The sequence below is a fragment of the Coffea arabica genome, chromosome 8e (assembly GCF_036785885.1).
Source record: "Coffea arabica cultivar ET-39 chromosome 8e, Coffea Arabica ET-39 HiFi, whole genome shotgun sequence".
Taxonomy (NCBI): Eukaryota; Viridiplantae; Streptophyta; class Magnoliopsida; order Gentianales; family Rubiaceae; genus Coffea; species Coffea arabica.
The window spans coordinates 39850177-39867051 of NC_092324.1; the positions used below are offsets into that span (position 1 = coordinate 39850177).

Here is a 16875-nt window from a genome sequence, read left to right on the forward strand (position 1 = left end):
AAAAATTGTTAATAGAAAACACAATATAAAAACTGAAAAAACAATAGTGCAAGAAAGAGAAGATTGAGGTACCGTTAAAAAATTAGTCTAAGCATGTTAAATGATGGGAGATAGCAGAAAGCAGGAAAAAAAAAAGTAGTATATGGATTATATGCTAAAGGGAAGCAAAACAATAACGCTTGACCTTGAATCTTGGGGACAAAGCGATGATGAAATAATTATACTATATGGGGATTACTATACTGAGCTCTTTTCAAGAACAGTGACAAAAGCGAGGCCAAAATAATCAATTTAAAATGCTGAGAACCCAATATCAAACTATTACTTGTATACTTCATTTGCATCAATTTTTTTTTCTAACTCTTTACAAACAAAATCAACATTCTTTGACCAATACAAAAGCAAGAACGAATATGTATAATTAAAATTAGTGAAGGAAGGCTAATAGACAATACTCTGTCAAACTAAATGTCCTTAATTCACTAGACTCTAATGAAAAACTAGACTAAGTGCAAAATTAGAAAAATTCTAAATCAAACTAAAATTAAAGCAAATCCAAGCTGTAAATCCCTCCTAAATGCCCACAGTTGTCTCAGTTCATTCTTCGCCACAACCTTAATCCAGTTAGAGATCAATGCAAAGTTGTAACTTATTTTACCATCTTTTTTACCCATCTCCCATCGTCTCAGGTTCATTCTACCTTCATCAAGGGATGGATCAACAAAAATGGCATCAATTCCAAACTTCTGGTTAGGATCCCAAAAACGAGCCTGCTCCTCAGGAGTCAGAAACCCACTCTTGATCTGCTTAAATGGCACCAGCAGCCTACTGAAATGCGTGTTCACATCAGTGTCTGTTAACACCTTTTGAAACACAAATACAATGCTTTCCTCTGAACCCCCAAATTCCAAAATTCTGTTCTTGAATTTCTCTGGAATGGTACTGATAGTTGATTTTGATGGTCCATCAGGATATCCAGGCTTACTTTTTGCTTTCTTGGAACGCGGCATCTCTATTTCTTGATGATCAGTACTATTTTCTTCGCTGGGTGATCTCAGTCTCTTCGATTGGGGTTTCTTGATTATATCCCCATACGAGAACAGAACGTGATTGCCATCATCTTCTTGATGTTTGTCTTCAAAATCAAACTGGGATATTGCTGAAGGAAGTTCCTCGGACAATAATGTGTGGTTGGAGCCAGTCTTCCTTCTGAACGATCTTTTCCCTTTTGTGAAATTGACTTCAATTTTACCAGCAAAACCATTGTCCATTGATGATTCCTCTGTTTCTTTTTCAGCAAGAAGTTTCAAGAAAGTGGAAAGATTTCGCCTGAGTTTCCTTTCTTTTTCCTCCTCCTCCAATCTGATCCTCTCTACTTCCGCAACTGCAACCAAGATATCAAATTTACCCCAGTTCGGGTACAGTTCAATACCCGAATAATCAAGACGGCGTTCATCATCATTACTACTGCTCTTCCCCATCTCTTTATTCAATTCTTCCTTCTTTGAGTTTTCAACGACTGGAATTGAAAACCCTTTTTCAAGAATCAACAACCAAACTCGAGAACACTTGCTTAATCGAAAAAATAAACACTGAGAATTCAACTTATCAAGAATAAACTAAATGTTCTTCCTTTCTTTACTGTACTAGTAATTATAAAAGAATTAACCTTCCTACTAAATGGTAACTGTGGTTTGATGTACTTTGGAAAGTGATTCCTTGCGGAATTGGGAAAGAGAGGACCTACTTTCCTATGTTGGGATTTGGCCAATTAGCCGTTGTAGCGGCTTTTAGTTGCCGCACAAGCTCCGGTTGAACTGACCTATATGTTGGTGGTTTCTTTGAATAAGATTACAAGCCAATTATTGGCATAAACAATGGCTTACATAAGTCCATATCGCTTTAGTATAGTACTTTAACCTCTAAACTACAATCAGTAGGCATTTTTTTCTTTGTTAATTATCCGTGAAAGATAATATTGATTATTTGGGAAAATCTTTTAATTCCACGACCCATAGCCTTTTTTTTTTAATTTGTGGTGATGTATTGTATGCAAAATAAAATCATGATCCGAGAAAATGAAAGTTGACGGACAAACGTGCTTGAAGTCATAGATGGAACTAAAGTATATATGTTGAAGGGAAATTTTTAATATATCAAAACTTAAACATACAACCTAAAATATTTTTAAAATTTTTGTCGGGAGAGGGGTGGTGAGAGTTTAAATTTATAAAGAGTGTTTTTGAAAATTTTTAATTTTATAAAGGAGAAAAATTAGATTTTATAAAACTTGAGGAGTGAGGGCCTTCCCTGTCTCTAGTTCCATCCCTATTTGAAGTATGTGAAAAAAGAAAGGTTTTTCCAAATAATGTGTATCCAAATACAAATTATGGTACTATAACTCTTGCATAAATCATTAAATCAATTATGTGTCATTTATTATGAAGTGGACATCTCTTCCCTCCATAATGGCCTGGATTCTAACAGTCAACCTGAAAATAATAACTGATGAAAACCTCTGGCCTACTTTAAAATTTGGAATTCTCATATCAGTTTTCTCATTGAAAACAGCAAATTTAGTCTTTTTATTCCTCCTGCAACCATCTTCATCTTCAAATTCACTCTCACTCTTCAACTCTCTAGAACAATCTGATTCATATTCTAATTGCGTATCCTCTATATTAACCATGTTAGGATCATCACAACATTTATTTCAATGGGTGCTTCTCTTTTTCTACCTGTCTTTTTCTTTCTTGTGTCATTGCTGATAGAATGCCCAGCTTTAGGAGCTCTTTTATCTACACCAAACTGTTGTCCAATTTTCAAGGCTTCATGTGAGGTTCCGAAATTTTCTTTTACTGGCCTATCTATTTATTTATTTTAATTGCATCAGCATTGTACATTGCCTCATTTTATTTTTTTTTTAAAACACGTTTGCTCTTAAACTTAATTTTTCTGTCGCCCAATTAGTGAAAATTTGAGAAAGCACGCTTTTTGAGGCAATATTTGGTCTGAAAGTGTAGTAGTCTTGGAGAGTTATGGATGATCAATTGTAGACTAAGAAAAGTTAATTGAGAGATTAAAGGTGAGTGATTTGAGTTAAACTCAATTAGGAGAATTAATGGACCACTATTCAAATGTTGACTTTTGCACCATAAAAGTTGGCTTTATGCCACTTCTCTCTTTCACCATTTCACTTCACAAAAATCACATAACACACACACACTCTCTCTTCCTCTCCATGGCCGAACCTCCCTTCTCCCTTAGCTAAGAAAAATTTCATCCTCTTCCTCTCAATCTTGCTCACTAATCTTGCTCCCAACCTTGCTCACACCTTGGATCATCTTCAAGCTTGGTAGAAGACTTGGTGGAAGGAAGATTCTTGGAGGTTTAGTGCTTAATTTCTTGAGGTCTTGCTTGCTATCCTTAGAAGAAGGTAACCTCTCCAAGCTCCAATCTTTCTTTCATCCATTAGCTAAATTTTAGCTAGATATACTTGGGGTTGTTGAAGGGTTCTATGAATCTTGATATTAGGTAGCATGTCTTGAGGATTTTCTTGCTTTCTTAACTTGCTCTTAGGAAGATGCCTTGAGAGATCATATGTTTGATTTGGTTGGATGATCATGTGATATAGCATGGATTCTTGGCTTGCTTGATGGCTTGATTTTACCTCTTTACTAGCTTGCAAGGTTATGGCTTTGTTGGTTGTTTTGGGGGCATGAAAAGTGAGTTATAATGCTTGAATCTTGGTGGAAAATTTTTAATTTTGTCACCTTCCTTGTTGACCCAAATATGCAAGAGAAATTTCAGTTTTTCAAGGCCACTAGTTGGCCGAATATTGAGGCTAAAAATTTCAATTTTTGAGCCATTATTTTGGTTGAAAATGATAGATAAAATTTCAGGTTTTAAAGCCTCGTGTTGGCCGAGACTTTGACGAAAAAATTCCAGGTTTTAGAGTTTCATTTTAATTCCAACGATGTACTAAAATTTCTGGTTTTAAAAGCCCCAATTTAGCTCCAACTTAGAGCTCAAAAAAAATTCTGGTTTTGAGGCCATATTCATGGCTGAAAGTTTAAGCAGAAAATTTCAGTTTTTGGAGCCTCTTCTTGAGCTAAAATATTGCTAAAACAATGGCCTTAGATGCACCTTGATTGTAAAAATTAAGCTGCCTTTAAACGAAAGGAAAAAAGAAAGGTTTCACAAGTGGGTTTGCTGGAATTTCGTATTTCAGATTTTAAAAACCAGCTTTCGAAACACTATTGTATCTTGGTGCAGAAAAATTCAAATTGAGTTCCGTTTGTTGCGTTTGAAACTAAACTTGAAGTTCTTTCAGTGGTATAAATTTCAGGGGTTAGTTCGATTCTTATGAATTTTGATAAATTTTCAAATTTCACTAAAATTCAAGACTGTTTTGCCCTATTTTTACTGAAGTAGCAATTTGGAACTAAAATTTGAATAGTTTCTGATTTGAATCTAGCAGAAGTGTCTTGTAGAGAGTTTTAGTTCATTGAATCTATTTTTCAACAGTATAAGATTTACGATTTTTGGACTTATGGAACTCAAGTGATGATTTTTCAAAGAACGTTTCAAAAATTGAAATTCTCCTTACAAAGTGACAAAAGCTCAAAAATGGCTTGGAAACATTTTCTGGGTTCAAGCCTAACCTTTTTGATTATTTGCACCCCATTTCATACTTGGGAAATGGATTTTACCAAGCACATGAGATTTCTCTTGACTTGGATTGGAAAGCTTGATTGTTTGGAAGTGATAGGTCATAATTTGTTGCTGACTTTATAATTATTTTCTCCTTGATTTTAACCAAATATTGTTTTAATTGATGGATTCTACTTATAGTTGGTTAATGGTACTAATTATAGGAAAAGGAGCAAAACATGGTTAAAAAGGGTAATTTTTCAAGAATTACTGTCAAGCCCAGAGAAGACGGGATTCACGCATGGCAATTTCGTAATTCAAGCCGAAGACTTACGAAACATGTTTCCAAATACAGTTGGGAAACATCTTAGATTATTAGAAAATATCTTCTTTTGAGGAAAATTAGGAAGTTCAATGTATTTTGAAAACTAAAAAATAGGAAAAGAAAATGCCGGCTCCCGTTTGATTACTACTTCTTAGAGAAAAAAGAGTCAGCTGGCTACAGAGATGTAAGAGGAGCTCTTGGGAGGAGCTCGATAGTGAAGAACTAAATCTCCGTTTTCTACTCGAGAGTCAATTTTGAGGATTCGGTTCCAAACATCTATGAGATCGAATTATTTTACTTATTTCTTTTATTCATTGGTATTTGTACGCTTTCTGATTTAATTTCTTATGCTTGTTATGTTATTTGAATGTCAAGAGCCCGATATTCGAATTAACCTAATAATATACTGCCAGATTAAGTAATTGAATCCGTAATTGTTCAATTAATTAATACCAGTGGCGACTAGCGTGATTGGTTTCTTGTTAGGGAAACGTATGATCTAATTTAAACAAACCCTCGTAGCGTGTTTGTTGGTTAGGGTTGGGCTTTTATGATTCTTAATGCAATCAAAGAATTAAATCCTATGGTCGTACTTAGGGTTATTTCTTGGTTAGAGAAATAGTTAACGATCGTACCTTAACTATCGAAAAAGTAAGGAAATGTTGGTTGTTTATCGCGTGTATGACCACTATAACCAATCTAGTAATGAGTAATTGAATTATCTTTGCATTGATGATCAGTTGAATAGACCGTATCTGAAAAGTTGCACTTTTGGCTAGAGTCGTATTAGTTATTGATTAATTTCTGTTTATTTCTATTAGTTGTTTTATTAGTTGGTTAATTAGTCATTTTATATTTTCTAAAAATCCCCCTTATTCTGAACTCTAAAAGAAACGAATTATCCTCAATTCCTGTGGATTCGACCCTACTTGTCACTGTCTACAAGTTATTAATTTTCTGTTAGTTAGTCAATTCTGGTATACTTTTCGGAACCATGGTGAATCAAGTAACCCATTGCACATCCAGAGTCCCTGTTCCAGTACCTGGAATTGATTGGTGACTGCTTTTGGTGGTAGTTAGATTTTTATTATTGCACAGGCTCGATAACCTGGTACCTGATAAATTTGTTTCTTTTTGAGTTCATCTTGTTTTCATTCTTTTATTCATTTTATTTTTCTCTTATTTTTTTTATATATAGTTTATGGCTGCTAACTTTCCGTATTTTGGTGATAGACTGGATTTTAGGAGCTCTTGGGAGGAGCCCGGGGATTTTTGACCCTTTCCCATAGCATCGCGTTAGCGATTTTCTCAATAATGAAGAACTAAATCTCCGTTTTCTAGTCTAGGGTCAATTTGAAGATTCGGTTCCAAACATCTGTGAGATCGAATTATTTTATTTATTTCTTTTATTCATTGGTATTTGTACGCTTTCTGATTTAATTTCTTATGCTTGTTATGTTATTTGAATGTCAAGAGCCCGATATTCGAATTAACCTAATAATATACTGCCAGATTAAGTAATTGAATCCGTAATTGTTCAATTAATTAATACTAGTGGCGACTAGCGTGATTGGTTTCTTGTTAGGGAAACGTATGATCTAATTTAAACAAACTCTTGTAGCGTATTTGTTAGTTAGGATTGGACTTTTCTGATTTTTAATGCAATCGTGGAATTAAATCCTACGATCATACCTCGGATTATTTCTTAGTTAGAGAAATAATTAACGTTCGTACCTTAACTATCGAAAAGTAAGGAAATGTTGGTTGTTTATCGCATGTATGTCAACTATAATCAATCTAGTAATGAGTAATTGAATTATCTTTGCATCGATGATCAGTTGAATAGACCGTGTCTGAAAAATTTCACCTTGGACTAGAGTCGTATTGGTTATTGATTAATTTCTGTTTATTTCTATTAGTTGTTTTATTAGTCGGTTAATTAGTTATTTTATATTTTCTAAAAATCCCCCTTATTCTGAACTCTAGAAGAAACGAATTATCCCCAATTCCTGTGGATTCGACCCTACTTGCTACTGTCTACGAGTTAATAATTTTCTGTAAGTTAGTCAATTCTGGTATATCGGATTAAGCTAATTCTTCGGAATCAGGATGAATCAAGTAACCCATTGTATATTCAGAGTCCCTACTCCAATACTTGGAATTGATTGGTGACTGCTTGTGGTTGTAGTTAGGTTTTTATTATTGCATAGGCTCGACAATCTGTCAGGAAGTTGGCCAAGCTTCAAACGAAACTAGTTCGTTTCTTTTGATTCCGAAATAAAATTTTTCACCTCCTAATCTTACACCCTCGGTTTCCGTGAAAATGAACCATAAATTGAGCATTTTAGCTAGAGTAATTTTTGAGGAATTTCACTAGTTTCATATTTGAAACTTGGAATTTTTAGCTCTAATATTTACTATGTAATAAGTGATGCTTTTGATGGATTTTGACTTCGTAAGTTTAGAAAACGTGAACGCTCACTTATATTCTAAAACTTGGGCATAAGATTAGAAGTTTTAAAATATGAAAGCATTTTTTTCCTTCCTCGATTTTCATGCCCAAAATTAAGCGTTGTACTTCCTTTTTGAAATCGAAAGTCCTTGCCACGACTTGATTCGAAAATGAAACTTTTGAGTCCTCCTTGAGTATTATTTCAGTGATTAAGTGTGAAAGTTTCTCTTTTAATTTGACTTGAGCTTGAGACTCTTGAGTGTGGGTAGCATCGAAATTATTTTTATTAGTCGTGTCGAATACTTAGATAACCGTGATTGTGCATGTCTCAGATGATCAAGTAGACACCAAGGAGATCGTTTGACCTCTTGCTTTTGCTCTCGCTTTGCTCTTGACTTTGGTGATCGTCAAATGCATGCTTCATGTTACTTTGAGTGAAACGATACTTGTATAAGTGCTATATGATTCTTGTGATTTGTAAACTTGTCGAGGCGAGAGTGTACTTTATCGTTCTCGTCCTCTCCCTCTCGAATATTCGCTACTTGTTATATGAATTTGTATGATTTGTACTTGTACTCGAACATGCTATTAGCTCGTGAGGTACCTCTCATTCTGATTCAGTGCTATGATCGATTCTCAATCGATTGGAACGTTGTCTCATCGACCAATTATACTTGTGGGGATGCCCCAACCCATTAGCTAACCTCGTAACTTGAGCCGGCAAGGGCTTGATTGAGAAGCTTGTGAACCATGGAAAATTTTATAGGTTAATTTTTTTAGATCTTGCTTGGCATACTCGAATAGTATTGCCACCTCGTGCTTGTTTGGTTCCGGATTCGAGAGGGTGATATGGTGGATGGAGGAAGTAAGTGGAGCTCTACGGACATGTTGCTACTTGAGTTGATGGAGGGTCAACCAAAAATGGCTTGAACCGGCCGTGACGTGGGAATAGCTCCTAAGAGCTCCTATATTCTTTTTACTTGTGTATTACTTCCTACTGCTCACCTATATGAAATTCATGTTAACTCACTTTTGAGTGTGCTACTTGCTTGCTTGATTTTCTTAGCCTCATTGAGCGTTGGCTCACCCTAAGTTGTTATTCCTTAACAAGTTTTGAAAGTGGAAGTTGTGAAGCTCTAGACTAGCGGTTTTTGGTTGAAACTAGTAAACCTCCTGTATGACATTTGAGACAATTGAAGTGTAAACTTTGTCATATTTGGAATTTTGGATTGTAATAGTAGATGGTAGCCCTAGAAGAATTTGACTTGTATATTCAAAGTATTTCTTTAATCCTAAGTCTATGGTTGGCTTATGGACCTCTATTAATCTAAAATGAGTACGTAAGTCCTGACGAGAGTTGGGCAGGCGCCCCGCTGATACCCTAGGGCTCGCCTTAGGGAGAGGTGGGGGTGTCACACTTCATCAAATAAAGCACTCTCTTCAGGTTGCCCTGTATAATCTAGATCATCGAACTTGTCATCAGCCTACACATCATTTTCAGCTTCTTCTTCTCTATTGTCTCCTATTGCTGTTTTGCTTCCCCTATTATTCACGCCAGTTGCCTTTTGTGGTTCTTCTACAACATTATCTCCCTTGTTGTCCTTCTCTTGTTACACTTTAGGACTTTTGGAATCAAAATCCTCTTTTGATGCCATGTGGTCAACCACATCATTAAAGGAGTCACACATGTTTGTAGCAACTTCATTACTGTTTGTTGCCATGTCAGCAGCCACCTACTCACTTTTAGTTGCCATGTTATTAGCCACTTGTTCACTGTTAGTTGCCATCTTAGCAGCCATATTTTTCCTTGTGTTGTCCACATCGTTGAAGTCAACCTCTTTGAGTATTGCAACTTCACTATCCATTTCAGATGTTTTTTTTTTCTTTTTTGCAGCCTGCTTTGAAGAAGTATTGTGGCCTTTCAGGCATGGCTTCATGCTCTATGTTTTGAGTTTGAAGCCTCACCAGATTATCATCAGTTCCAACCAATAGATAAACCTCTTCCACTCTATTACGTGGCAAAGTGTTTACAAGTAGATCACAGTCCCAATCACACATGCAATAATATAGTCTTGTTTCAAGTGGCATACTAGGAAGCCTACCATACCACCCAAAACCAGCATCTTTCGAGTATCCTCGTTTTACTACACATCTATCAAGCACTTGTAGTGACCATGTTTTAGGATTACAGTTGTCTGTGTAGTCCATCCTTCCCCTCCCCCCCACCCCACATATTCTTTGCTGGGAGAGTTTGTAAACTCACCCTGATGGTATATTGCCAAAGAAAATGGTTTAGCCCGAATGTCATCTGGACCACACTCTGATTAAATCAAAAAATAAATCATTAATTATTTAAAGAATTTTTAGCATTGGGATCACAATGTCTTCAACAAAAGGAACATTAGGGTTCCCATAACTCTAACTTTTCAGTAAATTATGGAGAACCATTAGCACTACCATCCAAAACATATAAACTTGGAGATGCATTCCACTACCATAGATACCAAAACCTTAAAATTTCATCAATCCTTACGGTTTTAAAACATACTTGTACTGCAAACACCAAAATATTAATAGTTCTTACCCAAATTCCGATTATTCAATTAAATTACTGTACATAAAAAGCTCCAAAATCTTTTTGTCATACTAGTATTCATCTTCTCTTTTGCTTTTTGTTGTTTTGCCGGGGATGCTTTTTCTCTCATACAGACTTGCTTTCTTGCCATGAATGCAATCTTCAGTGTCTTTCAGCCTTGATTGGACAATCCTACCTATATCCTCTCAATTTTTTTCGGAGTTTATTTCTCCATTACTTTGCTCACTATTTTTTTCATCCAAGACAGACAAATGAGCAATATCCAAGACAGAGGACTTCAAATTTTTTTCTTTGTCTGTCCTTAATTTATGACACAAATTACGTTTATGTCCCTGTCTTTTTCAGTTCCAATATTCCCGAATCTTCATTAACAGAATGTGTTTCACACACTCTTTGACCATGACAACTTTCACAATTCTATCAACGATTTTGCTTAATTGGGAGATATTTATACGTTTAGGGACTTCAGTGTCCCATTTTGAAATTTAGGGACTGAAGTGGGTTATCGCCCAAAGTTTGGGGGGACAAAATGGTTTTTTTTTGGAGGATCTAGAGATAAATAGAAGAAGATGCGAGATGAATTTTTAAGAAGGACAGGACTAGCATTGATACTCCAATATTTAAGAGAAAGGGTGTTATATTAATCCAATTGAAGAAATTTTTTTGAATTTAATAGTGCTAATCTTTTTTTTCGTTTAGTTTGAGGTTTTAGAATTTAGGGACTAATAGTGGAGATGGTCATAGAGATAATGATACTAATTTGGGATGTGGAAATATGGAAGGTTTAGAATAGTAGAGATGAGGGTTAAAAGTGGTTTTGTGATGTTGTATATATTTCAAAATTTTAAAGAATTTTAAGAAAAAGTAAAATGAATTTCATAATTTCATGAGGGGATTTTAGGTTATTCATTCAAAATTTTGATCAAAAGTTTGACCACTGAACAAATTTTGTTACCAAAATGGTAATTTAAAGGGAGGTAATTTTTGAAACCTCAACGGAACTAGGTGAAATTGTCAAAAACCTCAAGGGAGGTTTCCAAAATTATCCCTACAAACTAAATCGGAATCTGATAGTTGCTAGGATCAAGATTTGGGACTTTGTAGTAGGGATGCCCTTGGTTTAGGTTTGGACTGGAACTAGCCCGACAATTTTTTAAACTAGAATCGGAATCGAATTTTGGAAATTAGAACAAGAACCATAATCGTGACTAAAGGTTTAGGTTCATGTTCACCAATAGTTTGAATCGGAATTGGAATCAACAGTTTAGAGCCATTCAAACCATCCAAAAATACATTTGCTATCTAAATTTATTTGGCCAGTTTAGAGTTTAATATCAATGTGTCAACACCTAATAACAGCAATTCCAAACCCAACCCAACAATCTATTGTTCTATTCTATTAGTAAGTCTATACCTTATAACTAGTCTAACTTCAAGACGAATCTAATCTAATCAATAATGAAATATTTTTTCATAAAATTTGTATGATATTCTCTTTTTCCTTGCACACGATAATATAACAAAACTCTCTCTCTCTCTCTCTCTCTCTCTCTCTCTCTCTCTCTCTCTTTGTTTTTACACTCATTGTCATATTTTTTAGAATTAATTTTATAATAACAAGTATTTAAACATAATTAAAAGAACCGGAACCAAAATCAGAAGAAATCGAATCCATAACTAAAATAAAATTAGAATTGAAATCGGACTGGAACTGGAAGTTCAAAAATCATAACTATAACCATCTCTATAAGGGCCCATTTAGCTTCCACCTTTCAAAAGAACTGAAATCATCAATTTTTAAATCGAAACCAAAGGTTCTGGAATTGTTATCATACTGCTCTGTAGTATTTAAGTCCATCACTATAAATCTTTTGCTGCTACTAGTTATATAGAATTTTTGGCCCCTTTTTTCTAGTTTAAGATCTCCAAGTCCCAGATTAGATTACAAAGCTATGTCAATTATGTCAATTTACAGCCTTCTCTCGAGGATTTGTTAGAGGAAGTGCTTGCGAGATTGCCGGTGCTGTGACTGCAGTTTCGTTACAATTCAAGTGCATATCAAAATCATGGTTTGACCTAATTAGGCCCGTTAATTGGGCCATCTGAGCGGGATTTTAATAAATTCATATTTAACTCATATAATTAGTATCACTTCGGGTTTCAACCTATGAGTTTTTAGATTGATAAATGTGAAATTCATATTTGGCTCACAAAATATTCGAGTTATGAGACTAATTTGAATTTAGTTCAAACTCATTTATTGCTGCTTAATTTCCTTAACATAATTAATATAACTATTAAGTTTTAAAGTTAATTTAATATCCACATGACTACAACATTAAAACTATACATGAACCAATAATAATTCATTAAAAAGTACATTAACCAATAATTTTTTAACAATAATATATCCAATTAATTCAAAATACATGAAAAAATAGAAATAAAACATGATCAATAATCAATATACCTTCAAATGCTCTCAATTTGCTTGTACTAAGATTTGTCCACTCCCTTTATTAACAGTGACTAAGATTTGAACAGAAAAACATTTTCAAATCCAAATAGAAGGAAACGAATTGATTTGTCTTATAAGTAACATAAGACTTTATAAAAAAGAAGAAAATAGAGCAAGAAATGATGGAAGTCAGTTCAAGTAGAGTTTCAACTAGTGGAGTGTACAGAATGCATTCTTTGTCATTGAAATTATCCATGTATGCTTAATCAAAAAAACAATGAGTCAGTATTTAGGTGTCAATGTTTCGCCCCCTCAACTTAAAATTTCAGGTTGCATCCCTGCACATTTCCTCAAATTTCTCGAGGCATCACCAGGGGGGTACCATAGATTAAACTATAATGTACTATAAAGATCCGCTAAAAAAAAAAAATCACTAGTAGACTGTGGCTTACAATTTCACAAGAAGTTTTTAACTAAAACAAGAAGTAAATTAAGTATTAAAAAGGATGGTTGAAATATAGAAAAGAGTAGATTGTTCAAAGCTAACTCTTAGACATAATCAAGGGCGGGATGGCTTGGGTGGTATGGGAGACGAAGTGTAACTGAGAGGAATTTGAGACCTCTCACTTACACTAAAAAAAAGTCTAAGAAAAACTCTTAGTCTTAATCGGAATAGAAGTATTTATACTAGTGCTTAGAGCACACCCAATGTGTGTGCAGATTAGAAATAATTACTAATTTTTGTGAATATATTAATAGTATTTTTTACAAAATTAAATTTTATATAAATTTTTCATTGAAAAAATTGCAATTTATTAGTAATTCATTCTTTAATCCAATTATAGCTAATTTGATAGTTACAATATTTAAGGGAGTTATGGGAGATTATATTAGCAATGTGATTAGGTGGTTAGGATAAAAATCAAAATTTTAAGAAAAAAATTGGAAGTTAAAAAATGACACAAAATATGTATCCCAATTGCTACCTCCCTCCATTTATTATGGTATAGATATAAAAAAAGAGAATACATGATTTGGGTGGGCAATGGTCGGGAGAACAAGATGGTTAATATACAAAGGTTAAAAAAAATCAAAGGATAAAAGAAGTATTTGCTAGAAGGTTTGATAAGAGTATATTTTAAGTGTTTTTAAGTGTATTTTATCAGTTAATTTCAGTAGTTTAATCTAGTTTAGAACTAAAGTAATTAGGGTTTTGGTAAAAATATACATTTTTTATTAAAAGTAGCTAACATTGCATTTCTATTGATTTTAAGGATAAAAACTTTATTTTCTTGCAGGATCAATGATTCAATCATCAAAGGGTATGAATTGAGAAGAAATCTGAAGATTAGTGATGAATTGATGTGTATAAAGAAGAAATGAAGTGAAAAATGTTTAATTGAAGAAATGCAGTTCAAGACAGTTTTGACACTCTTCGGTATTTCGGCTATATCAGGAGCTACACATATCGGATTGAGGTGATCTTTACACCATTTTGAAGCTAAGAGAGAGATCTAAATTTGGTATGAAGAATCGAAGTCCAATTCTATTGTTTTCTTGGTGAAAAAGTCAAAATACAGAAACTGCATTCTATGGACGAGACTGAAATAGGGGTTTGATCAGGTGATAGTATTTCGATCATATCTCAGTCTACAAAACTCTGATTTGGATTATTCTTGAAGCACTGTATAATTCAAAGGACTAAAACTTTTGTGTTTTGCACAAAAGTTAGTTCGGCCTCAATCATAAAGGAAGTCGCAGTTGAAGCGAGGCCAAAAGCACAGAGTTGAAAACCCGAGTCATCAAAACATGGCTTGAACTCGCGTTTTGTCAAGTCGCGTTTTGTAGCCAAAATTCTGCAATTTGCTCAGCTATTTCGCTTGTGTTCATACTACTTTCCAGCTATATTTCGCAAGGAAATTCGGTTGCACATGCTTCAGAAGAGAAAGGGCATAATGGATGGCTTATTGTCAAGTCAAAAACATTTGTTATTGGCTATCTTAACAAATTTTAGATTTGGGAATCCACAGGTGAAAATTTGACTAGTGGGAAGGAGCTTTTGAGCAGTTTTTATGCAAGAAAAGAAGGAGAGGTCAGACATCTATAGAGCTAGCATTCTTTCTTGGACACATTCTCTCTAACTGGCAAAAATTTATAAAGCACTTGGAGACTTCATCTTGCAATCATCTAGTGCAAGACATAGCAGAATTTTGAGGGCTTCACCATTAACTTGGCTAAGCTTTTCTTTATCCTTCTTGTACTTGTAACTTGTGATGTTTTCCATTAATGAAGTTATGAGTTTGATTATTATATCATTCATGAGTAGCTAATTTTCTATATCTAGGGAGTAGATGAAACTTATGGCCAAGTGATATGAATTGAATGTGATTTACACTTGTTATATCTCGTATTAACTTGTCTACTCGTGTATTGTTGATTACTGGTTGTTGTTTAATCACCAATAAGAGGTTTATAGTTGTTATTACTCAATGAGAATTGATTGTAACAATGGAAAAACATGAGTAGAGCTTGAGTTGTATGTTTATGAGAATAAAAATACATTCAAGTGAATTCATTTTACATTTCATGAATGAAGTGAAAACAGAGTTTGTTATTCACCAAGAGATTAGGGAAAACTAGGTTGTTCTAGACCATTATTACCATGAGAATGAGATTTTGGCATTTTTAGAAATGAATTCCTGGTTAAACAATAGTAACAAGTGTTAAATTCATTCCTTTTGATCTTTTGTGCCATAAGTGGAATCTACATCCCTAGATTCAAGTCTTTAGTGAATTTTCTCTAATTGTATTTTGCATTTACTAAATCAGATTTATAGGCAGTAGCAAAATAATTTTTCTACTCAAATTCATTGTAAGTCTAAATAATAGAGGAAATAAGGACCTAGTACTTGTAGACATTGCTCCTTGTGGGATCGACCCGATTAATGCCCTAAACTACTAGTTTGGCCTGTATACTTGCAGTCAACGGGTATAAATTGGAATTAAAATTGCACTCATATCAAAATTACGTCAAGTTTTTGGCGCCGTTTCCGGGGAGCGGCAATATTGGAGTCTAATCATCTTTATTAATTTAGACATCTTTAGTTTTATTAGTTGAGTTGCTTATAGTTAGTCTTACATTGTAATCAGTTTTTGACAATCGAAGTTGCATAATCTCTCTTATTTCTGTTTGTAGTGTATGCACCGGATATTACGAGAAGTTGCACCTTTCGATCCAAAAATTGAGAGCACACTACGTAGACAAAGGAGGCATACACCACAGCAAGAGGAACAAGAGGTTTGGCAACCGATAGAGGAGATCTTAATAGAGCTACCATTTGAAGAAGGGATGGTAGAAAACGAAGCAAATAGGCGAGTTCTACGAGATTTTGCTCTATCGGGGACTCAAGGATCTCAAACAAGCATAGCAAGGCTTACGGTAAATGCTAACAATTTTGAGACTAAACCATCACTTATCCAAATGGTTCAACAATCTCAATTTGGAGGTAATGCAGTAGAAGATCCTAATTCACACTTAGCTACATTCTTGGAAATATGTGATACAATTAAAATGAATGGAGTTAGTGATGATGCTATAAGGTTAAAATTGTTCCCATTTTCATTAAGAGATAAAGCTAAACTTTGGCTACACTCTCATGCTTCTAACACTTTCACCACATGGGATGATTTATCAAGAGCATTCTTGAATAAGTATTTTCCACCGGGTAAGACTGCTAAACTAAGAATGGATATCACTAGCTTTAGCCAATTGGAAGGTGAATCATTATATGAGGCATGGGAAAGATTTAGAAATTTACTTCGGAAATGTTCACATCATGGACTGCCCGATTGGTTAATCATACAAATATTCTAAAATGGTTTAACTTTTCTACTAAAACTATGATTGATGCAGCTGTAGGTGGAGCTTTAATGGGTAAATCACCCCAAGAACCTCAGAATTTGATAGAAGAAATGGCTGCAAATAACTACTAGTGCGCAAATGAGAGAGGTAATACAAGACGTCACGCAGGTATGATAGAAATGGACACTCTCAATATGTTGAGTGCTCAAATGAATAATGTGATGAAGTTACTAAGTAGACAAGGTGGAGTTGGTCCAAATTCATCTAATGCACATGTAGCTAGGTGCTCTATATGTGGAGGTGAACATGATGCTAATAAATGTGTTAATTTTGAGCAAGTACAATTCGTCAACAATTACAATCGTAATACTCAAAATAACTCCTACTCGAACACTTATAATCCGAGGTGGAGAAATCATCCAAATTTTGGATGGAAAGACCAAAACAATCAACCAAGGCTAGCCAATCCACTGGGATTCCAACCAAGGCAATCACAAGTTGAAACTAAACCAAGTTGGGAGATTGTGGT

General features: G+C 34.4%; 1 protein-coding gene and 1 non-coding gene across 2 annotated transcripts; both read right to left on the reverse strand.

The window, feature by feature from the left end:
- Positions 1 to 533: 533 nt before the first annotated feature.
- LOC113722498 (putative B3 domain-containing protein At5g35780) lies at positions 534 to 1481 on the reverse strand. Its single transcript, XM_072061069.1, has one exon. The coding sequence runs from the start codon at positions 1479 to 1481 to the stop codon at positions 534 to 536; it is 948 nt and encodes a 315-aa protein (XP_071917170.1).
- Positions 1482 to 16220: 14739 nt separating this feature from the next.
- On the reverse strand, positions 16221 to 16327 carry LOC113722537 (small nucleolar RNA R71). The gene has a single exon (XR_003456754.1). It is a non-coding gene; the product is annotated as a small nucleolar RNA R71 (small nucleolar RNA).
- Between the last annotated feature and the right edge of the window lie 548 nt (positions 16328 to 16875).